The sequence below is a fragment of the Myxine glutinosa genome, chromosome 1 (genome assembly GCF_964187855.1).
Source record: "Myxine glutinosa chromosome 1, kmMyxGlut1.1, whole genome shotgun sequence".
Classification (NCBI taxonomy): Eukaryota; Metazoa; Chordata; class Myxini; order Myxiniformes; family Myxinidae; genus Myxine; species Myxine glutinosa.
Window position 1 is genome coordinate 49506184 of NC_136261.1, and position 25558 is coordinate 49531741.

Consider the following 25558-nt stretch of genomic DNA (forward strand, 5'->3'; position numbering starts at 1 on the left):
CAGGGGGGGTTGACTCAGCCTGTCATCGGACCTTCCGAGGTCGGCTAATTGAGTACCAGTTCACTGGTAATTCCCTGTTTGTCGTTAAAGGCGGCAAAAAGGGTTGGCGTCAGGAAGGGCATCCGGCCGTAAAACATTGCTTCAAATAGGGGACCGAAAAACAACAACAACCACGGTTCCCGAAAAAGGCCAACCCCCGCTTTGCGGGGAAAAATGGCCTCTAAAGGTGGTTTTTTTTTTTTTTCACCATACATCATTATAGAGACGGGCTTGTTTTAACTAAGGATATGTACGTGAGTTGCTGTGTTGTCATGATTTACACCAATCATAATACAAACAATAATTTTGCACAAATGTATTTGTAATATTGGTGATATTACATTTTTATAAGCCATTGACGTTGTTGAGGTATTTTGTTTATCAAGTTCATTCCCTCAAACCAAATAACACTTTTGAATGCAGTAGTAACTAGAACGGCACATAGTAGAGCACCCGGTAGAGCGCATACCTCCGCCAGGCTGAGCAGTTTGTTTTGTATCCCACTGATAGGTCGGATATGGATTCATACCTGAACCAAAATCTAATCGGCTTCTTCTTGTCCCCTAACCAACTCATTCACCCAGTTTCGTCATACCTTGTCCACAATTGTTTAAATATCATGTTATATATCGGTTTTGGCCCTATCTCTCAATGGTGAAGAATCACTTTTCAATTAAATAATTCTCGTATTTGAATTCATATTCAGATCTTCACCAAAATCGAATTGAATCTGCCTTATCACTCACCCAACCGGTCCATCAAGTTTTGTCCAAATCCGTCAATAACCTTTTGAGATATCCTGCTATATATCGGTTTTGGCCCTATATCCCAATGGTGAAGAATCATTGAAAAAATTTATCTTCGAAACCGAAATCGATCGAACCGAGCCGGATCCGAAACCGATCTTTACCAAAATCTAATCATTTCGTCCTTGTCACATACGCTACCTCTCTGCCAAATTTCGTCCGAATCCATCCACAACTTTTTGAGATATCTTGTTCACAAACAGGCCAACAAACAGGGGTGAAAACATAACCTCCATCCCCCTTTGGTGACAGAGGTAATTAAAGGAATTCTACAGCCTGCTGTCTGCAAATTTTCGAATTAGTTCATTTACTTCTGCATACTGTGGAATGCGCTCTCAGAATCTACCCGGTATACTGTTTATCTATATTCCAATATGAGGTCGCCGAACAATACCTTATGTCACATTCCATGTTTTTTGTGTGGCCCTTTTTTAACTGCTTGCATTTTTTGGGGGGGATACAGAATCGAGGCTCATGTAAGAGCTAACACATTGACCATGAAAACATGCACAGACACATAAAATATATAATGAAGGGAGCGGGAGACAAGAGGGGGAGGGAGAGGGAAGCACACAAGCACAACAACAGCGGAGAACTACCAGGACGTCGGTAGATCTCTGGAAGGGGAGGGCTGGGGAGGAGTGAGAGGTACGCGGTATAAAGCAAATGAACACTTCCAGGAATTTCACAACGAGGAATTTCAGGAAAGAAGTTGGGGATTGGATTGAAAGAGGCGGATTTGGGGTGTTTTAACGGGGGTAGAAAAGATCAAGGTTTTGGATGGGGGAAGATAAGAGATGGTCGTGTTTTAAAGACCTGGAGGGAGTAGAGGGATTGAAGAGAGTGTGGGAGTTTGTTCCAGAGGCAGGAGAAAAGAGGAATGAAGGAGTGAAGGTGAGCAGAGAGTCTTGATTTTGGCAGTTTCACCAGAAGAGGGTTGCTGGCAGATCTTGTGTGCCCTGCACGAATATTTGGGGGACAGAGCACAGGCAGAGCAGGGGGAGCAAGGCCGGAGAGGAGTCGGTAGAAGACAGAAAGACCACCGACCTGCCTGCGGTAAAAGAGAGAAAAGCCCACCGAATCAGCTTCATCGCGGGAGATACCAATGATTCTGAAAGCTTTGGTTTCAACCGCGTGAAGCCAAGCAAGGTGTGAGGCAGGAGCACCAGCCCAGTGGAGAGAGCAGTATTCCATTGAGCTGCGGATGAAAGCTTTGTATGTGGTGAAGTGCCCAGATCCTGAAGAGCTCAGAAGTGCCCAGAAAGGACTTTGCACGATGGAGGATTCCCAGTCCGCGACTCGCTTTGGAGGCCAGCTTGGAAATGTGGTTTTCCCAGGAAAGATCATGGCAGATTGTGAGACCCAAAAGCTTGAGTGATATAACTTCTTCAAGAGAATTGTTCAGAAAGTAGATGGGAGAGTTGTCCAGACAGTCTTTTGGGAGAGACAAAGTGAGAGTGTGAGATTTGTCAGGATTAAAAGGCATGTTCCACTTGCTTGACAAGTTTGTGATTTTGTCCAGGTCTGCAGAGAGTGAAGATGTTGCAACCTACCAATCTGAGAGTTAAAATATGGAACGGCAGAGAGTGGAGTCATCAGCAAATACATAGAGAGGATTTTCCAGAGAGTCAGAGAGATCATTGATGAAGACCAGAAAAAGCACCGGGCCCAGAACACTGCTTTGAGGAACTCCAGCCTGAACAGGAAGGGGAGATGAGAGTAATTCCATTCAGGACCACACGTTGACTGTGACCAGAAAGGAAGTCTGCAAGGCATGCATGGAGGCTTTCATGGATACCATAAGAGGAGAGTTTGGTGAGCAGGGTGGGGTTCCAGACCGTATCGAAGGCACGTGATATGTCAAGGGAGACAGCTCTGATTTTCTGTTTGGCATTGAGGACTTCCATCCATTGTTGAGACAGCAGAAGCAGCATATCCAGAGTAGAATGACGAGTTGTGAATCCAAATTGATGATCGGAGGTCAAGCCATTGGAGAAGAGGAAGGATTTGATGTCAGATGCGATGATTGATTCCATGACCTTGCTGATTATTGGGAGCAGGCTGATTGGTCTGTAGTTGCAAGGATCTGTTTTAGCATCTTTTTGTGTAAAGCGGTAATGTTGGTTGATTACCAAGCAGATGGCAGATGACTTTGAGCAAAATAGAGGGTGAAGAGAACAGAGGAGATAGAGTTTTTATATATTGTTATACCGCGATTGTTATAGAGGTGCCTGCCGCTTGTATAGTGGCAACTCACCGTGGCAGCAACTACGTGTCTCATGAGTGGCGGAGTTGGTCTGGGAGGAGGGACGCGAGGGTGGGGGTGTTGTGAGCATGGGCGCAGTGGAGTTGATATAACAGGACGCCCATGGGGGCAGTCAGTCAGAAGATGCCAGCAGCAGAAGAATTCAGAAGCAGTTGAGGGGTGTACTCAGGTAGTCCCTCACCCACACTTCTCTTCACCACACTTTACTTTTTCACCTCTCTGCGGGGCACGGTGGCAGTGGGCTGGTCCGTGCAGCTCCACCAGGAGGCCTGCTCTCATTGGAGCCATTTTCCACACTCATATCCTTTGCAAGACATTTCCTGCTCTCCCCCCCTCCCCCCCCCCACCCCACTCCCTTCCACCCTCACCCCACTCCCCCATTGTGAATGTATGAGTGTGTGCTCGAGGTGCCTTAGCTTCCTATTCTGTATTAAGTGTTTTGTTTTACTGTGCGCATTTATTTATTTATTCATTCCTGTCTGTCTATCTGTCATCTTAGAATTCGCCGTTTGTGTTGTCTGATGTTTTTTTTTCAATAAACCTGTTATTTCTTAAGGTTACGTGCCACCCGAATCCTGCCATTCACGTGAGCATGTGCAAACCGTTTTGCCCCGAGTTTTCGGAAATCCCTGGGGGAGAAATAAAGTAGGAAAATGAATTCATTTTAAGAGACCGGTGGGATTTAGATCTCGACTTGGGGGGAGCCATGTTCGCTGCTCAATCGTGATTCCCCTTGATTCGGCCATTCACGAAGCTCATTGCTTTGGCACGATGGCTCCGTGTTGGCAAACCACATTGATACAACAATACTTACTTATCCTCTTCATCTCAATGGGACATAAGGTTGCTACGAGCTTTCACCATTTATATGTATCCTGAGCTACATTCTGCACCTCACACCATGATAGACCCATCTCCTCCAGATCAGCTACCATATTCCAACACCAAGTTGTTTTTGGTCTGCCTGGTTTCCTCCTTCCTGGCGGTGTCCATCCCAAAGCAACATTGGGGATTCCGTCAGGGGACATTCTAAGCACATGGCTAAGCCATTGGAGGTGGTGACACTTAATTTCAAAGGCAATGCTGTGACAACTGTTTTTTTTTCATGCAAGTCTTTGTTGGATATCTTATTAGGCCAGAAAATGGGACAGATTTTCCTAAGGCATCCATTGTGGAAAGATTCCATCTTGCTCATGTCTGACTTAATTACCCACCAGCACTTAGAGCTATACAGAAGAACAGATTTGACATTGCTGTTATAATGTGTTATATAGTCTTATCTTTGTCTTCAGGCTGTACTGCTTCGACTTCCAAATAGAATGGAGTTGAGTGAATGCATTATAAGCTTTGCGGAGTCTTGCCTTGATGTCTTTCTTGGCTCTATTGTTTTTGCTGATGAGACTGCCTAGGTAGGTAAACTTGGTCCATATCTTCAAGTTGGGTGGAAAGGGTCCACTGGATGGCTCGAGGTCTATATGGTGTTCCTCGTGAACCAGTTGATAGTAATCAGAAAGAGGATAGGTGATATAATACAACCATGGCGAACTCCAGACTCCACCAGGAACCACTCTGATAAGGAGTTGTTCATGAAGACACTGCATTCTAAGTGTTCATATAATTTGCTTATTAGAGTGATCATCTTCTGTGGAATTCCATAAGATCTCAATATATTCCACAGGCTCACACGCTCTATGTACACTATTGAATGCCTTCTTGAAGTCATTGAAGTTGATATGTTGAAGCTGCTGAGCCAGCTAGCAAATAAACCACAAATATGTTATCCCCCTGACCCCCACTCCACCCACCTCAGCATGTGGGATGTGACAGGAAGCTTGGCTCTTTAATGGACGAAGATCATTGCCGTGTATGTGGAGGAGATGGCTCAACATGCAAGGAGGTCAAGGGAATTTTTAATGGCTCAGCACATCGTGGAGGTGAGGTCTGACATAACAGATGCGCACACAGGAAAACGTGCATAAAATTGACCAAATGTAAACAATGTTGCGTGATTTATACAGTTTTATGTACCACGCAGTATGCTTTCGTTGAGCTTTTTTACAACCTGATTGGACAGGCATATATTAAACAATGTTAAACAGAAATCAACTTGAATTCATCGTCACATCTGCACAAGTCGTGGTAATGCCAACTTTGTTTCTCTCTCACCCATCCCATTTCAGCCTACCAGGAAGTGGTACAGATCCCTATGGGTGCTATTCGTATCGAGATCCGAGAAGAAGCCCTTTCAAGGAACTACATTGGTATAGCAATATAGTACAGTTCCTCATTTTAACCATGCCCATTCATTGCTGCCAATCTTCCTCTTCATTTATACTCTGCATTAATTTTCTAATATGGATGCATCTCTTGGTCTTATTTCATCAATCTCACTTCCACCTGTCTGCTGATATAATCTCCACCTTAAAAAAACCAAACATGTAGAATTGGTAATGTTATTGTTGAAGGACTACCAGACATCATCTGTTTAACAGAATCCTCCTTCCTACTGGACGTCCCTGGCTCCTTAGTGTCTCTCTCCGGTTATTGTCTCCGTTTGACACGTTTGAGGCGCAAAATTTGACAAGCCTGAACACTGCCTCAGCAGCGGAGTTACACTTCATATCAATAACTCAATTTCTCACTACTCCTCTACCGATATTACACCTCACAACCACCAGAAGTACCTTTGGCTGCACTTTCCGCTCCACAACGACCTATTGTTTATCTGTGTTGTATCATCCACCGAACAGGGATAATTCCATTTAAATCTCCCTCTTTGCCAACACTGACCAACTTTTAACCACTCAGCCCAACTCTCTCTGCCTCAATTTCAATGCATTTCAATTGTCTGCAACCATGTCAACCATGCATGCAAACTGGATTAGTGCTGGTACCTCAATCGCCAGCCATGGCAAAGGACTTGAGTGCCACATGTTGTCTTCCTCTCTTCTCATCGCCAATATGTGGCTCTCAACGGAATCCTTTCATCTACTCTCTTTGTCAAGACTAGAGTGCCACAAAACAGTGTTCTGGGCCCAGTCCTATTCCTAACTCTGAGAAATTCCCTTTATCTATTTTCTGATGACTCCACCCTCTGCCGTGATATCCCTCATCCTTCAGACAGGCAGTCTCCAGCCTCTTCCCTCTCTTCAGACCTTGACAAAATCAAAAGATGGTCAAACACTGGAATATGTCTTTCAATCCTGACAAATCTCACACTTTAATCATCTCTCTTTGAAAGGACCCTTTGTAAAATCGTATCTACTTTCTTAACAATGCACTTAAGGAAATTCAGTCACTCAAACTCCTGGGTCTCACTATCTGAATGATGTTTGTTGGGCAAACCACGCTTCAAAGTTGGCCTCCAAAGCCAGTCCCGAACTGGGCATCTTCCGTCATGCAAAGTCCTTCCCTGGCACACCTGAACTTCTATATACCTACAAGGCCTTCATCCACAGCTTGATGGAATACTGCTCTCCCATCTTGGCTTGTGCCCCTGCCTCCCGCCTTTCTCTGCTTGACGCCGTGGTGGTTGACACCCTGACGTGGGCATGGAAATAGAGGCCTTCAAGGTTATTGGAATGTCCCACAATGAAGTTTCGTTCATGGGCTTATCACGTTTTCCCATCGCAGACAGATGAGTGGTCTCTCTGTCTTCCATCACCTCCTTTCTGGTATTGTACCCTCTGGTCTTTCCTTACTTTACCCATTCCCCCCCCCCCTCCCCCATCCCTCATGTTTCTGCAGGGCACACACAGTCCACCATCAACCTCCTTCTGGGGAAGCTCTCAAAATCCAGAATCACTACTGACTGCTCACCTCCACTCATTTCTTGCTCTTCTTTGTCCCATCTGTGTAGCCATATTGCACTTTCTCTGCGATCTCATTCTTCCCTCTAGATCTTCAATTCAGCTCTTCACCACCATCTCAGATCATCCCCCATCCAAAACCATGATCTCTTCTCTACCCGTTAGCCTCCCCAATCGCTTCCCCACCTCCTTCAAAATTTCCATTTTTTTCTTCCTGAGAGTTCGCTTCTGTATCCATCTTGTCCACCACATGCATCCTCCCCTACCCTCTTTCCTCCAAACTTCCCTTATTTGTCTAAATCTCCCTTTATTTTGTCCTTCAACTCCACTGTTTGCATTTCCACCCTCTCTCTACTGTTCCTTTTGTTCTGTTGTGTTGTACCTCTACCACGAGCCTTGACTGTGTACAAAAATGAATACATTCACCACAACTCAGCATTACCGTACAATATTTGGTCGCCAAAAATATGGTCATGTAATTATTCAGAATTTATCTCTGTCAGGGGTTTGCGCCTCATCTGTGTCCCATGATATATGTCATGTCAACACCAATACCATGTTTATTTTCTTTCATAGCAGAGTATATTAACCTTTACCTTGGGACTAGACGATATTATACGTGTGTTCCTCTTTGAGTGAAATTCAACCAAACCGTCACACTGAATCTTATGCCAGAGCAGATGCACCGCAGATTGAAAAGCAAACAAGTGGCTCTTACGAGGTTAAATATATAATGAATGCTGGTGCACCTTTCAAAATCCCTTTTGTGTTGCACAGAAAGCAGCTTTATGCATCTCCACAAGTGGCCCTGTGCAGGCCTCTCCCGTGCTTGGCCTTTTGCCATGCAAATACCACTCCTGCACACTTCCATCGATGCAAATTTAACATATCATGTACCTGATTCACACTCATATTATTCTCTTATGTTAATGAGTTATGTACAGCTAGTATTGTAATCAATAATTATTTTTGCAGGTCTACAAGAGCTCTGCATGGCTGTTGTTGTTGTTGTTGTGGCTTTTGTTGGGGGTCAAATTTTGAAATGTGCACCCATTGGTCAGCCAGACCCCACCCACATTTGACACTTGACTCCACCCACCATGGCGCACAGACGAATTAATATGGCCGCCATCTTTGTTTTCGGGTGGGCCTAAGACATCAGGCCTGTAGGCATCTGCTGATTATACACTGCCTGGGTTTTGTTGCGTCACATTTCTTTGTTTGGGTCGAGTGTTGATTGGAAGGGGGCAGGAGGGGTGTCTTCAAATGTTACGTTATGTCTTAAGGGGTGTGAAACCAGACCCGGCTGTCCGTCAGACTCGCATAGTTGATATTTAATCAAACCAGGAAGACCCTTAGACATGAATTGTATAATATCTTCAACAACAAAGATGAGAGAGTTGAGTGGACAGAGGACAAAAGTATGTATTTTGTGTCACAGGTTGTGACCACAGTGCGGTCATTCTTGTTTTTTGATGCGAGTGCAATACTACCTCAAGATCGATCATACTACAATGCATTCGTGCAACGGACTATCTGAAGGAACTACATTTGACTGAATATCTCCTCCATTTACCTTCATAAGTTTGCTTTTCAATCTACAGTGCATCCGCTCTGACATAGAACCCAGTGTGTAGTCCAGCACGTACCCAGGGGACATCGACCAAGCAAAACGTGGTGCCTCGCAACACAGCACCTCCTCCATTCTCACGGCAGATATATTTGCTGAATATATAGTCTTCTCTACTTTGATTTCAACACTTGAACAGATAAAATGTTCCAATATCTAGTCTTTATGCTGCAGGATATAAAAATGCTGATATGTTGTCGCATTAGTGTGTAATCTAATCTTCTTCTTCTTCTTAACACAGAGTGCTGTGCTGCATTATCAACAGTTTATGATGTGTCAATTGTATCAAAGTATTGTTAATACAATTAAGCTTTGTCTTAAGCAATACTATCAGTTCGAATTTTTCATTGTAGTGATGAAAATATTTTTTGGCCTGTTCTTGAGGCAGCACTGAAATCGGATAATGATGACTACTACATCAATGGTGCTTGGACCATCGATTGGCCACGGAAATTCGGTGTGGCGGGAACTACATTCTCTTACAAGCGTCCTACTGATGCTCCAGAGTCCTTGGAAGCCCTGGGGCCTACAAATGAAATCCTCACAGTCATGGTAAGATTGACAAATAAAGAGATCACCTGTTGATGGCACAAATTTGAATTACCTAACATTGAAATGGGAGGGGAGGTGAAACAAAGGCAGCAAAAGGAGAGGGGTGGGGAAGGCAGCGTGAAGGGAAGGGAAGGCAGCATGATGAGACGTGTGGTGGGGGAGAGGGAGGAGAGGGGAGGGGAAGTGATGGGACGGGTGGGAAGAAGGGAGAAGGTGGGGAAAGTCCATGTGTTTTATACTTCTCCCACCTCCCCCCAAGCCCTCTCCCTCCCACAGATCTCCCGATGTCCTTGCTCTCAAATGTTGTGTTTGTGTGCTTCCCCTTTCTCCCCATCTTGTCTACCGCTCCCCTTATTATATGTTTCTGTTTGATTTTTTGTGCGATTAATGTTGGCTCTTTCACGAGCCTCGATCTTGTATACAACAACAACAACAACAAAAAGGGGGGTGGGCAAGAGAGAGAGGGAGGGGTGGGGAATAGCAAACTAAAGGCACCCAGCATTGCCGGGCTTTGTGACGGGAACATGAAGAGATGGGGGAGAGAGAGGAATGGAGTGGAATGGGAGGGGGAAGGCGAGTGGAGGGGAAGGAGAAGGGGTGAGAGAAGGGAGGAGTAGGGGAGAAGGGAGAGGAAAGAGGTGGGTGAGGGAGAAAGAGAAGAGGAGGAGGGGGTGGGGAGAGAGACAGGGGGGACGGAGATAGGAGTGGGGGAGTGAAGCCTCACCAAATGTCGCTACACTGTAAACTCCGGGAGGGAGGGGAGATGGAGAGAGGGAAGGGAGGGGGAGGATGCGGAGGGGGGAGAGACAGAGAAAGGGGAAGAGGAGAGACAGAGAATGGTGGGAGAGAGAGAGATGGGGGGTGGGGTTGACAGAGTGGAGTGTGAGTAGGGAGACAGAGAGCCGGGGGGGGGGGAGAGAGGAGTAGGGGAGAGAGGGAGATAGGTGGGGGAGGGAGAAAGGGATGGAGGGGGGGGGGCAAAGAGAGAAATTGGAGGGAGAGCAAGAGAATGGTGAGGGGGGAGAGCAGAAGGCAAGGAGGAGAACATGCCCCCGGCCTGTGCTCCTCAGGCACCAGTCATAGACGGTGACACGCATTTCACGGCTTTGGCCCATTGTGTTTCTGAAAAGCTGCAGACCCATTTTAGTGTGGTCAAACCCGTAGGACTTCCAGGAAAGAAGTCGGTATTTCAGAAAAGTGGATCTTGGGTGAATTAACAGCGCTAGAAAAGATCAAGGTTTTGGATGGGGGAAGATAAGAGATGGTGGTGAACAGCTGTTTTGCAGATCTGGAGGGAGGAGTGGGATTGAAGAGAGTGAGGGAGTTTGTTCCAGAGGTGGGAGTAAAGAAGAATTAATGAGTGAAGGTGAGCAGAGAGTCTTCATTTTGACAATTTCACCAGAAGAGGGTTGCTGGCAGATCTTGTGCGACCTGTAGGAATATTTGGGGGACAGAGCACAGATAGAGCTGGGGGAGATAGGCTGGAGAGGAGTCGGTAGAAGACAGAAAGATCACCTACCTGCCTTCACAATGGTGAGTGAGTGAAATGCCCTCACAATCAGCTTCATCGCGGGAGATTCCAATGATACCGAAAGCTTTGGTTTCAACAGCGTGAAGCCGAGCTAGGTGTGAGGCAGGAGCACCAGCCCAGAGGGGAGAGCAGTATTCCATTGAGCTGCGGATGAAAGCCTTGTATGAGGTAAGGAGCTCAGGTGTGCCAAGGAACGACTTCGCGCGACGGATGAATCCCAGACGGCAACTGGCTTTGGAGGCCAGCTTAGAAATGTGGTTTTCCCAGGAAAGATCATGGCAGACAGTGAGACCCAAAAGCTTGAGTGACAGAAATTATTGGAGAGGATTATTGAGAAAGAAGATGGGATGGTTGTCCAGTTGGTCTTTTCGGAGAGACATAGTAAGAGCGTGAGATTTGTCAAGATTGAAAGACATGCTCCACTTGCTTGACCAGGTCTGCAGAGAGTGAGGAGGCTGCAGACTGCCGATCTAAGGGATGAGGAATGGAGCGGCAGAGAGTGGAGTCATCAGCAAAAATATCGAGAGGATTTTCCAGAGAGTCGGAGAGATCATTGATGAAGAGTAAAAAAAGCACAGGGCCCAGCACACTGCCTTGGGGAACTCCAGCCTGAATGCGAAGCGGAGATGAGAGAAATCCATTCAGGGCCACACATTGACTACAACCAGAGAGCAAGTATGTAAGCCATGTGTAGGGAAATGGTGTGGGAGACCCAAGACTCCAATGACCGGACACAGGTTTTACAAAAGGTCATGACTTTATTATTAACTGGTTGTTCACTTTCATTCCAATACCAAATAACTACCGTTTAACTCAATGGACCAGGTCACTCTATCCGCATGTTCCTTCTCGTTCGGCCAATGTTCCTCCGCCATTCCCGTTCAGCAGAGGTTCTGAGTATGAGTGCTCTCTCTCAGCGCTGTTCACAGGGTTCCGTTCCGTTCCGTAGGTCAGAGCTTCTGGTCACAAGTCTCCTGACTCATCGTTTGCTCTGGTTTTTATGGGCCTTGCCGCGCTAATCCTTTCTCCGCTAATGCCCCGAGGTCATGCATGCACCGAGTCCTGGCATCAGCTCGCTCCCCTCCTGCTGCGAGTTCCGTTTACCAAACGATAGGGGGGTGCTCCAGCCTGGGGCTGTGACCAGGTGGACAAGAGATTACCATGTTCGTGCACATTCTTGGCATCCATTTACGAAATCGTTACCAGTCTTTAATCAATGAGTTACCAGTGCCAATCAATAAGTTACACTGAGTTACACTTCCACAATTCCCTCATCTTTTTGTTTTTGTTTATATTAACCATTAATCTAAACATCAATATAAGTAAACAGTCAATCACTACAAGTAAACATCATTACAAGTATAAGTAAATAATCATAACTTTGGTAATCAAATTCCCTTAGGCATACACCGTCATCCTGCAAGAATCACAAAACATTTCGTTGGTCATTGACTCCTTCCATATTGTTCAATCTATTGCATTTGCATCACAAATATATTTTCAAAACAACACTTCACCATCACCAAGATACAACAATTTCACTTCATTTTCAAGTTTTGTAAAGCATCTGCACCATCTGGCAAAAACGTTTGCCTCCACACAAATGTTGAATATGTTTGAAAGGAAGGGCTGATCACTTGTGTTTGAATCCAGTTATGAAACATTTTCTCCTAATGTCTTCATAGCTCCTGCACTACTTCGTGTAGGATTTCGCTGTTGTGGTAACATTGCGGAGTCATAGACTGACCCTGCTCTCCTTGTAGCATTCTTGCCACTTTTTTGCTGTAAACCATTGTAATTCCTGAACAAGGCCTTCACCCAGTTGTAGTCGACTTGCCTCCTCCCTCATTGTGAGTGGGCAGCAAGTATTGGTGTGACGTTGATTGGCCAGCAAGATGTGGAACAGGGATGCCGGATGCATCCACAATGATGTTGGGACCATGGTGTTCAGGTCATCCATGGTCCATACCAGGAGTGGCCCGCAGAATCGCGCACAGCTGTTGTGAAAAGGCACAGCCATTGGTTTGCAGCTCCATGCTGGCTCCCCGGAAGTTGGTGAAGTAATAACATATGTCCCTGCATTTCACAGAGGTTGCGGGTAAAATGTCGTTGTCCTGCAACTTCTGATGTGATGAATGTTCGAAGCCTTCGAACAAGAGTAAGTGATCGCCTTTCTTTCATATGTTGCAGTGTGATCCAGGCAAATGGTCACATAAATTTCCTTGGTGAAGGTAAGCATTCATCTCCAAGTTACACGGGAGAATGTCTTCATCATTCTTTGAGAAAGAGGGTGTATGCCATGATTAACTTAACAATGGATGGAGACAGACAGCCAGATCCGGATGGGTGTCAACTTTATTTCAATTTCTCAAAATTTGTCCTTCAATTTTATAAGCGCTAATACACAAATGGACCAAAAAGTTTATTCTTAGAAAACCCCTATGACGTCACATTGACATAACCCTTTCAGTTCTCACAATAATTTATCCAAATTTGACTACCCACCCATTTGTATGTCAGTCGACCACTGACCTATCATTCGTGTGGAACAATAGTCCGAAATTCCCACCTGGTCATGATGTGACTCTTGTCACTTGGTTTGCCAAAAAAATTGCAAAGCAATTGTTCCAAACTTTGTAAATTTAAAATTTTGTGCCCAACATAAAAGATCCAATTTCGGCATTTGATCAATTAATTATCAATTTGCTTACAAGCAAAAGAAAAATGAATAATTCTTGCTCCGACAACTTTTCAGACCCAAGAATCATCGACAGTTATTCATGTTTGTCCAGTAATCTAATTTGTTGAGGCCAATCGTCATTTGGGATTTGTCGCAATGAAGGCCTAATCATTGTCTGAGGTATCGGTCAGCACTGGTACCCTTGATCTTGGTTTACCCTATGAACTTGTCTTCCTTTTGGTATACGGACATCCTCTTTTCCAATGTCCCATCCGTCCACACTTGAAACACCGGTTTCTGTCGTTGCCTGGTCTGTGCTCCTTTGCACTTGTATTGCTGGGCTGCATCTCTACATCCCTGAGTTGCCACTGCAATCTCTCGTTATCTCCTGAAACACGAAAAATTCTCTGTACCGTCATTTTTGGGGAGACAACTGGAAATCAGATGGGACAACTGTCACTTTCATTCCTAATTTCGAGGGCAGTTGTGCATTTGTCTCCTCCACTGTATCCTGTATCCTTTTTATTTTAAGTTCTAGATCCGTTATCCGTTCTTGCTGTTCCCGTTGTCTGGATTCACCATCCCAAAGATGGAATGCAAGCCAGTCTACCGTTAGATTCTGTCCCTTCCTGGCTTTCAATCTTTGTTCCAATCTTTCCAATCGACTTCGCTCAAATGTACCATCTCTTGGAAACTCCTCATCATGTCCCTTTGTCCACAAATACCAATTCTCGATCTGCCTTATAGCTTCGGCACCATAACGGTCGTACATATGATGTGTACAAGTACCTTTTTGTGGAATCTCTGGTTGTCCTTGTGTGTTCTTGCAGGCTCCATTTCCCATTCTGCCTTTTATCAAAGTAGCGTTGGATGTGTTGTAGTTTGTTCCTCTAAAGCTTCACTCGTACCTCCAGGAAGGATCTCTCCACCTGTTCAAACGGTGATTTCCAGAGAATCTCCCTCACCTGTGGCTTTTGCACAATCCAATCTCACAGATCAGTATTTGCAGATGAGCCGGAGGGTCAGTATGAAATGGGTGAATCCTCAGGTGTCCGCTCTGTTGACGGGGAAATCACACAATGGTAACCGCACATATATATCTGTATATAAACTCACCACCTTGCTCAATTTTCCAAGGTTGTCTTCACATTGATAATATCTCACAAAGATATCAAAGCTTCTTTCTTGAGACCGCATTTTCATCAATCAAACAATCAATATATTCAATGAAATTTATTCAGTTCAATTTATTCAGTTAAATTTATTCAATTAAATTCAATCAATTAGATTCAATCAATCAACAATTCAATCAATTATTCAATTTCAATTAATTCATCAATATTCATCAATAAATCAAATTAATCATTTTGGATGACTCCTTGCATAAGCCCTTTCCCCAATGATGTCAGGACAGGTCCATCCATTGACTGAGATCGAATCTCATCGGTCGTCACCTCTGGTTCGTACCTCATGTCAATTGATGAATCACCGTCCTGTCCTAGGGTCATATCTGACATATTTCCCCATTTTGCCTGGTCTCCACAAATTTTCTTTGCAACCACTAAAGGCAACTCATCCTTCATTCGTGAGACAGCCAAAATGGATGGCAGATATTAAAGTTCATTGGGAAAAATATCTCATCATTTTTTTCTTTTAATAGTACCCAAATCTCTTGGCAATATAAATTTCGTAAAACTCCTGAAATAAGACTGTAAAATTCCTTCAATCATGCTAAATTTTGAAACTCCATCGCTTGTAACACCCACTTTATCCCATAGGGCTTGAAAGTTCTTTCCCAAGTTCATGCAATCATTCTGCATTTGAACCCTATGATATCATTCATAATAATCATCATGATTTTATAGTCATGGTCCTATCATAATCATCTATTTAAAACGAACATTTCCTTTATCACCACAGCTATGTGGTATAATCAACAATAGAATAAAACTGTACATAGCAACAGGCTACCTCATGGCCACTTAGTATACCTATTGACAATAAGTCATAACAATATCGAATAATCATTGAACAATTCAAAACTCGCTTCTACTGCTCCAGCCGCAGCATTCGTCATTTTGTCTGCTCATCTGCGTGACCAAAACGAAATAAAGGGAGCTCAACCATTACACAGCGCTTTTAATGGCGCATGCCATAGGAACTCAACGCAATTTCGACTCGGCCAGAAAAACGAGCAAATTTTGCAGGATGTTAACTGGAATTAGTCGTGAAAATATATCCAAAATACACAAAAATACCCACCCACAAAAATAAACAACAAAACCCAAACAAAACCAAGGTCGACCATATTACACAATTAAATTACACATTAAATTATTCATTAAATTACTCATTAAATTACTCATTAAATTACTCATTAAATTACACCATTTCAGCATCGTATTGATTGCTGAAATGTTCATGGGTTTGAACACACCTTAAAAGAGGTATGCTTTGCGGTTTTGCCCACCTACCACGTTTAATTAAATTACATCATTTCAGCATCGTATTGATTGCTGAAATGTTCATGGGTTTGAACACACCTTAAAAGAGGTATGCTTTGCGGTTTTGCCCACCTACCACGTTTAATTAAATTACATCATTTCAGCATCGTATTGATTGCTGAAATGTTCATGGGTTTGAACACACCTTAAAAGAGGTATGCTTTGCGGTTTTGCCCACCTACCACGTTTAATTAAATTACATCATTTCAATTTAAAAAAACATCGCTTCTACTGCTCCAGCCGCAGCATTCGTCACTTTGTCGGCTCATCCGCATGACCAAAACGAAATAAAGGGAGCTCAACCATTACACAGCGCTTTTAATGGCGCATGCCATAGGAACTCAACGCAATTTCGACTCGGCCAGAAAACGAGCAAATTTTGCAGGATGTTAACTGGAATTAGTCGTGAAAATATATCCAAAATACGCAAAAATACACACCCACACAAATAAACAACATTTATTCCGTTCAACAGAACAAACATTTCCTATATCATAACATGCATGTCTTCAAAATTATATGACCAAGAGAAAAAGTAAAACTAATTAAAACTGCGGGCAGTGATGATCCGGGGACCATACCGCTCCATCCTGATTGGACGGGTGCGTGCTAGAGTCGTTAACAACGACAGTCCAGATCCGATTGTTCAAAATTTCAACTCAATCGATCGAAAAATGAACGCAGGGATGCATTTTAAAGGTGCAGTGGCACTAACTGAGTTGCCACGAATATGGCCACGAAATTGCCAATATGGCCATCACAAAATATTTTCGTTTTTTCATCCATCACTTTCCATCACAAAATATTTCAAGCAAAATTTTCCTTGACAGCCACATCACTTGGTCAGTGTCATGTCCAAATATCAGCTTCCTTACTCAAAAGGTGCCTGAGTTAATGTAATGTAATTACTGTAATAAGATTACTGCAATTACTGTAATGATTACTGTAATTACTGTAATTACCGGAACTGTAATTACTGTAATTACCTCAGGTAATTACTGTAATGTAATTACTGTAATGTAATACGAAATGTAATTAATTAAATAAGTACTTCCTTAATCGCTAATAATTAAATAACTCGTGAATTCTTATCCGATTTACTTAACATTTGAGTGTCCCCAAAACGTTGGAGCAAAACGTTGCAACAACGAAAGTGAAACGTTGTGGCGACGTTGTGGAAACGTCAGCAAAACCCAACATTTAAATGTTCCCAAAACGTTGGAGCAAAACGTTGCAACAACGAAAGTGAAACGTTGTGGCGACGTTGTGGAAACGTCAGCAAAACCCAACATTTAAATGTTCCCAAAACGTTGGAGCAAAACGTTGCAACAACGAAAGTGAAACGTTGTGGCGACGTTGTGGAAACGTCAGCAAAACCCAACATTTAAATGTTCCCAAAACGTTGGAGTAAAACGTTGCAACAACGAAAGTGAAACGTTGTGGCGACGTTGTGGAAACGTCAGCAAAACCCAACATTTAAATGTTCCCAAAACGTTGGAGCAAAACGTTGCAACAACGAAAGTGAAACGTTGTGGCGACGTTGTGGAAACGTCAGCAAAACCCAACATTTAAATGTTCCCAAAACGTTGGAGCAAAACGTTGCAACAACGAAAGTGAAACGTTGTGGCGACGTTGTGGAAACGTCAGCAAAACCCAACATTTAAATGTTCCCAAAACGTTGGAGCAAAACATTGCAACAACGAAAGTGAAACGTTGTGGCGACGTTGTGGAAACGTCAGCAAAACCCAACATTTAAATGTTCCCAAAACGTTGGAGCAAAACGTTGCAACAACGAAAGTGAAACGTTGTGGCGACGTTGTGGAAACGTCAGCAAAACCCAACATTTAAATGTTCCCAAAACGTTGGAGCAAAACGTTGCAACAACGAAAGTGAAACGTTGTGGCGACGTTGTGGAAACGTCAGCAAAACCCAACATTTAAATGTTCCCAAAACGTTGGAGCAAAACGTTGCAACAACGAAAGTGAAACGTTGTGGCGACGTTGTGGAAACGTCAGCAAAACCCAACATTTAAATGTTCCCAAAACGTTGGAGCAAAACATTGCAACAACGAAAGTGAAACGTTGTGGCGACGTTGTGGAAACGTCAGCAAAACCCAACATTTAAATGTTCCCAAAACGTTCCAACAACAAGTTCCAACAACAAGTTCCAACAACAAGTTCCAACAACAAGTTCCAACAACAAGTTCCAACAACAAGTTCCAACAGCAAGTTCCAACAACAAGTTCCAACAACAAGTTCCAACAACAAGTTCCAACAACAAGTTCCAACAGCAAGTTCCAACAACAAGTTCCAACAACAAGTTCCAACAACAAGTTCCAACAACAAGTTCCAACAACAAGTTCCAACAACAAGTTCAAACAACAAGTTCCAACAGCAAGTTCTAACAACAAGTTCCAACAGCAAGTTCCAACAACAAGTTCCAACAGCAAGTTCCAACAACAAGTTCCAACAAGTTCCAACAACAAGTTCCAACAGCAAGTTCCAACAACAAGTTCCAACAACAGGTTCCAACAACAAGTTCCAACAGGTTCCAACAACAAGTTCCAACAAGTTCCAACAACAAGTTCCAACAGCAAGTTCCAACAGCAAGTTCCAACAACAAGTTCCAACAACAAGTTCCAACAACAAGTTCCAACAACAAGTTCCAACAACAAGTTCCAACAGGTTCCAACAACAAGTTCCAACAAGTTCCAACAACAAGTTCCAACAACAAGTTCCAACAACAAGTTCCAACAACAAGTTCCAACAACAAGTTCCAACAACAAGTTCCAACAACAAGTTCCAACAACAAGTTCCAACAACAAGTTAAAACAACAAGTTCCAACAACAAGTTCCAACAACAAGTTCCAACAACAAGTTCCAACAACAAGTTCCAACAACAAGTTCCAACAACAAGTTCCAACAACAAGTTCCAACAGCAAGTTCCAACGAGTTCCAACAACGAGTTCCAACAACGAGTTCCAACAACAAGTTCCAACAACAAGTTCCAACAACAAGTTCCAACAACAAGTTCCAACAACAAGTTCCAACAGCAAGTTCCAACAACAAGTTCCAACAACAAGTTCCAACAGCAAGTTCCAACAGCAAGTTCCAACAACAAGTTCCAACAGCAAGTTCCAACAACAAGTTCCAACAACAAGTTCCAACAACAAGTTCCAACAAGTTCCAACAACAAGTTCCAACAGCAAGTTCCAACAACAAGTTCCAACAACAAGTTCCAACAACAAGTTCCAACAAGTTCCAACAGCAAGTTCCAACAACAAGTTCCAACAACAAGTTCCAACAACAAGTTCCAACAAGTTCCAACAACAAGTTCCAACAGGTTCCAACAACAAGTTCCAACAAGTTCCAACAACAAGTTCCAACAACAAGTTCCAACAACAAGTTCCAACAGCAAGTTCCAACAACAAGTTCCAACAACAAGTTCCAACAGCAAGTTCCAACAACAAGTTCCAACAACAAGTTCCAACAACAAGTTCCAACAACAAATGATCACAAGTAATTATCACATTGCAATGACCTCTAAACATTCCTAAACCAATAAGCTAGTCTGGCGATGCCAAATACCCCACACCCCTGTCATCCCAGAAGTCACTGTTTGCCACAACCATTATTTGGAAGTCTTTTGCTGTCAAAACTCAATTTCTCTGCTGTCAAAGGCCCAAAACCCGGCCTCTGTGACTTCTCCGCCAATTGTCACTTTCTCTTGACAAAAACAAACATCTTCTATATTTATCCCATTAAAGTCCCATTAAAATCCCATTAAAATCCCATATCTTGTCACCCTTTGCATTGTTGAAAGCAATTAATTCCATAACTCAATATTACCTCACATCGTTACATCCTTACATCCTTACATGTAGGGATGGGTTCTTTTTAGGATCATGTTGCATCGAGCATTATTTTCCAAAACAGTGTGAGCATTAAACTACACCATTACCTCTGGCATCCCACAATTAACATTAGCTTTCCCATGATGTCGCGATATGACCTTATAATCCCATAAAACTCTTTAATACTTCAAATTTTCCATTCCTTCCCTTCCTGATCCTTAGATGTAGTGATGGGTTCTTTTTAGGATCATGTTGCATCGAGCATTATTTTCCAAAACAGTGTGAACATTAAACTACACCATTACCTCTGGCATCCCACAATTAACATTAGCTTTCCCATGATGTCGCGATATGACCTTATAATCCCATAAAACTCTTTAATACTTCAAATTTTCCATTCCTTCCCTTCCTGATCCTTAGATGTAGGGATGGGTTCTTTTTAGGATCATGTTGCATCGAGCATTATTTTCCAAAACAGTGTGAACATTAAACTACACCATTACCTCTGGCATCCCACAATTAACATTAGCTTTCCCATGATGTCGCGATATGACCTTATAATCCCATAAAACTCTTTAATACTTCAAATTTTCCATTCCTTCCCTTCCTGATCCTTAGATGTAGGGATGGGTTCTTTTTATTTTTTTTTATTTTTTTTTTGAAGCTTAATCGCAGATAAATCTTTCACCTTTCAATAAAATATTTGTACCAACCAAATCTGCGAGCATGGGGCGCAGAGAAAATACACAAAAAAAACAATAACCCTGCAGTAACAACTTCAACCTAGGTTGACGTTGAGGGTTCACACAAACGCTTTGCTCCTCGCAAAGCGTCCGCCAATGGGAACTAAAGGGAGGGAGAAGGAGCGGGAGCAAGAGACAGGGTGCCGGAATGGACATGAGGGACAATGAGGGACAGTGAGGGAGTGTTGGTATGCAATTTTCATCCAATCGCCATCTTTCACAGTAATTCTGGACCGGCATGAGGTGGCGTTGTCTGTCATGAATTTATTTGTTGATCGAACGAGTTTTAGACATGGCGGGAAAACTGAAAAAAATTATTTATTTAAAACGGGTGTACACGATTGTACACGTGTACGGACCTTACCGAACCTTACCGAACCGGCAAACAAATCGCCTCATGGTGCACTTCATGAGCCGATTTGCCTGCAGACCAGAGCAAGGCTTTTAATACCCAGCGTATAATGTCCTCGCAAGCTCACGAATAAATAGAATCATTTAAAACGTTCCATCCTTGGATTACCTATGGACAATCACACGTCCCACACACCAAATCCTCCATGTATATACACATAACTATTCCCAAGTTCGTAAATCATACTGGACAAAAACAAGACACACTCACCTTTAAAGGTCTTGTATGTGTCCAATTGATCTCAGCGGTGCCTCCAAATTGTAGGGGAAATTGTGTGGGAGACTCAAGACTCCAATGACCGGACACAGGTTTTACAAAAGGTCATGACTTTATTATTAACTGGTTGTTCACTTTCATTCCAATACCAAATAACTACCGTTTAACTCAATGGACCAGGTCACTCTATCCGCATGGTCCTTCTCGTTCGGCCGATGTTCCTCCGCCATTCCCGTCGGGCAGAGGTTCTGAGTATGAGTGCTCTCTCTCAGCGCTGTTCACAGGGTTCCGTTCCGTTCCGTAGGTCAGAGCTTCTGGTCACAAGTCTCCTGACTCATCGTTTGCTCTGGTTTTTATGGGCCTTGCCGCGCTAATCCTTTCTCCGCTAATGCCCCGAGGTCATGCATGCACCGAGTCCTGGCATCAGCTCGCTCCCCTCCTGCTGCGAGTTCCGTTTACCAAACGATAGGGGCGTGCTCCAGCCTGGGGCTGTGACCAGGTGGACAAGAGATTACCATGTTCGTGCACATTCTTGGCATCCATTTACGAAATCGTTACCAGTCTTTAATCAATGAGTTACCAGTGCCAATCAATAAGTTACACTGAGTTACACTTCCACACATGCGTGGAGATTTCCATGGATACCATAGGAGGAGAGTTTGGTGAGCCGAGCGGGGTGACAGACCATATCTAAGGCACGTGATATGCCAAGGGAAACAGCTCTGATTTCCTGTTTGGCATTGAGGACCCCTCCATCCATTGTTGAGACAGCAAAAGCAGCATGTCCAGAGTAGAGTGACCTGGTCTGAAACCAAATTGATGACCGGAGATAAAGCCATTGGAGAAGAGGAAGGATTTGATATCCGAAGCAATGATGGATTCCATAACCTTGCTGATTATTGGGAGCAGGCTGATTGGTCTGTCGTTGCAAGGAGCTGTTTTTGCACATTTTTTGTGTAAAGCGGTAATGTTGGCTGATGACCTTGAGCAAAAGAGATGGTGAAGAGAATAGAGAGAGGGTGAAGAGAATAGAGAAAGGGTGTGAAAGAGCGGCAGAGCAGGATTTTAGGACCCGTGGGTTGATGCCTTCTGGTCCAGTTGCAGAATCAGTCGAGGTTTGACAGAAACTTATCCACCTTGTCAGGAGAGAAGGACACAGAGTCCAGGAGCAGCTGTGTTCGACTGGGTAAGGTGGGAACAGAGAGAGATGGGTTTGGGACACAAGATTTGGAGGCAAACACAGAGTTGAGGCATTCGGCTTTGTCACATGCGGTGTCAACTGTGTAGCAATTTGAGGTGAGGGAGGGGGTGGATGAGGTACAAACACCAGAAACAGATTTGACCAGACACCACCAGGATTTGGAGGAAGGAGACAGGTTAAACAACAAGAAGACTGGATTAAAGACAAGGATTAAAGACATGGAGACAGGTTGAACAACAGGTGAAGGAGACAGGAGACAGGTTGCTATAATTAGTCCATGAGAGTACATTGTGTTTCCATGCCAAGGCACATTTCATTTGGCCAAAACAAAATGCCGGTTTAAGAACCCAGCGATATGACAGTGGGCTGACGAAGTTGGCAGACCACCATTTTGCTAAGGCTTTTTTGTGTTATGAGCACCCCATTAAGCGTTTTAAAAAGGGTGTTTAAACACACTCAAACATCCTGTTTTCATTCATGCGCTCCTTTGGGGGTCAATAAGTGTGTATGCAAAGTTTGGGGCCACTAGGTTTCATGGTTTTGGAGTTATGGAGGAGATGCACACACACAGACACACACACACACACACACACACACACACACACACACACACACACACACACACACACACACACTTCACACTGACTTTTATTATTAGGTTTACTCTCCATGAAATGGAGAGTAACCTATTATTACTGCTAGAGTTTTTCTTATTATTATAATTCTTCCGCCATATTTTGCACCTCCGAAAACTTCATAATTAATGTTCTCAGCAACCGCTGGTCAGATTGACAGGAAATTTTCATCAAATGATCGTCATTTTTTAATGTTAATTATGACGTCATAGGTCACGTGGTATGGGCGCCATCTTGTAAAATACATTCAACTTTTCCCCTCTGTATCTCCGAAACCGCTCAATGGAAAAATTTGAGGAATGGCTCATTCTAAAGAACTCTGCAATGGGAACAAAAAACATGTGTATCGAGTATATTTAAAATGCTAACGTTAAGAGGTTAGAATTCTTGTTTTTCGTGAAAAACACAAAACCCCTTTTTCTCCGCAACGGCTGAACGGATCGAGCCCAATCTTGGCTTGCATATTCGCACACCCATGACGAACAAAAAAGCCTCCAAGCACGATGTCATCCGATACATGGTTTCAGAGTTATGACGTTTTAAAGCTCAAACTAGAAATGGTATCACCTCCATAATTTGTGAAGATATCGAGTGGAAACATTACACAAATGTTCCTCATGGGGGGATGTTTCAATGATACTTGAGACGTTTTGATAAGTCACATGGTTTGGCCGCAATAAATAATGGAATGTAAATATTAAAAAGCTTCTAACTCTTGAACCACTGCATTGATCGGCTTGAATTTTTAATGCAATGTAGATCTCATCAAGCGGAACAAGTGAGCAAAATTTCAAGATGATTGGATGCACGATCTCGAAGCTATAAGTCTTTATTGTTGAAAGAAGAAGAAACGCACCATTTTGTCCTGCCAGGACGTGATCACTATCACACGATCTCCCGCGGTCATTTGAACCTCAAATGAAATTATAATTGAAGATTTGTCAACAGAAGAAGTATATTAACAAATGAATGAAACAGATTTGGTCAAATTCTGACTTTTTTTTAACTCGATCGCATTTCACACAAAGTTGTGAAAAACTAAAGAAGAAGAAACCTCGTTTGGCTTCTCAGATAAAATAAATAATTATGTCTCTGCAATTTCAGGTTAATTTTCTTTTAAAAATCGCTTTTTCTGCAATCAGTGCATGGATTGACATGTGTGGATGTGTGTGTGTGTGTGGGTGTGGGGTGGGGGGGGATGTGTGTGTGTGGGGGGGGGGGGGAGGGATGTGTGTGTGTGTGTGTGGGGGGGGGGGGTTGGTGTGTGCGTTTGTGTGTGTGTTAGGGATGGGGTGTGTGTGTGTGTGTGTGTGTGTGTGTGTGTGTGTGTGTATGCATGTGGGGATGTGTTTGTGTGTGGATGTGTGTGTGTGTGGATGTGTGTGTGGGTGTGTGGGTTTGGGGGGGGGGGGGTGAAGGGGTGTGTGTGTGTGTGGATGTGTGTGGATGTCTGTGTGTGTGTGTCTGTGGAGGGGTGAAGGGGTGTGTGTGTGTGTGGGGGGGGGGGGGTGTGCGTATGGAGGGGGGGGGATGTGTGGATGTGTGTAGGTGGGGGGGGGGGGGTGTGTGTGTATGTGTGGAGGGGTGTGTGTGTGGGGGGAGGGGTGTGGATGTGTTTGTGTGTTGGTGTGGGGGGGGTGGATATATGTGTATGTGGGGGGGGGGTTGGGGTGTCAGTGTGAGGAAGGGGGGGTTGGGTGTGTGTGTGTGTGTGTGTGTGTGTGTGTGTGTGTGTGTGTGTGTCTGTGGAGGGGTGAAGGGGTGTGTGTGTGTGTGTGGATGTGTGTGGATGTCTGTGTGTGTGTGGGTGTGTGGGCAGGGGGGTGGATATGTGTGTGTGTGGGGGGGGTTGGGGTGTGCGTATGGAGGGGGGGGGATGTGTGGATGTGTGTAGGTGGGGGGGGGGGGGTGTGTGTGTATGTGTGGAGGGGTGTGTGTGTGGGGGGAGGGGTGTGGATGTGTTTGTGTGTTGGTGTGGGGGGGGTGGATATGTGTGTATGTGGGGGGGGGGGGGTTGGGGTGTCAGTGTGAGGAAGGGGGGGTTGGATGTGTGTGTGTGTGTGTGTGTGTGTGTGTGTGTGTGTGTGTGTGTGTGCGTGTGTGTGTGTGTGTGTGTGTGTGTGGTGAGGGGTGTGCATGTGGGGGGAGGGTGTGTGTGTGTGTGAAGGGGGGGATGTGTGTGTGGGTGTGGGTGTGGGGGGTATGTTTGTGGGGATGTGTGTGTGTGGGGATGTGTGTGTGTGGGGATATGTGTGTGTGGCTGTGGGGGGGGTGGATATGTGTGTGTGTGGGGAGGGGTTGGGGTGTGCATGTGGAGGAGGGGGGGTTGGATGTGTGTGCATGTGTGGAGGGGTGTTTTTGTTTTGTTTTGTTTTTGTATACAAGATCGAGGCTCGTGAAAGAGCGAACATTAATCACACAGAAAGACAAACCGACACATAAAACAAATAACATCGGGAGCGGTAGACAAGATGGGGAGAGAGGGGAAGGACACAAACATAACATTTGAGAGCAGAGACCAAGAGACATGGAGACATCGAGAGATCTGTGGGAGGGAGAGGGCTTTGGGGGGGGGCATGGGAAGGGGGGGTGGAAGAGGTATAAAACATATGGACACTGCCAGGACTTCCAGGAAAGAAGTTGGAATTTCAAACAAGGTGGATCTGGGGTGAATTAGTGGG

General features: G+C 44.1%; 1 protein-coding gene across 1 annotated transcript in view; it reads left to right on the forward strand.

The window, feature by feature from the left end:
* The window catches only part of LOC137423610 (A disintegrin and metalloproteinase with thrombospondin motifs 6-like), a 353906-nt gene that overhangs the window by 282425 nt on the left and 45923 nt on the right, over positions 1 to 25558 (forward strand). The window contains exons 21-23 of the mRNA XM_078770793.1: positions 4922 to 5045; positions 5292 to 5372; positions 8939 to 9102. Of these exons, the coding sequence (XP_078626919.1) occupies positions 4922 to 5045; positions 5292 to 5372; positions 8939 to 9102 (369 nt within the window). The remainder of the gene's footprint in view (positions 1 to 4921; positions 5046 to 5291; positions 5373 to 8938; positions 9103 to 25558) is intronic.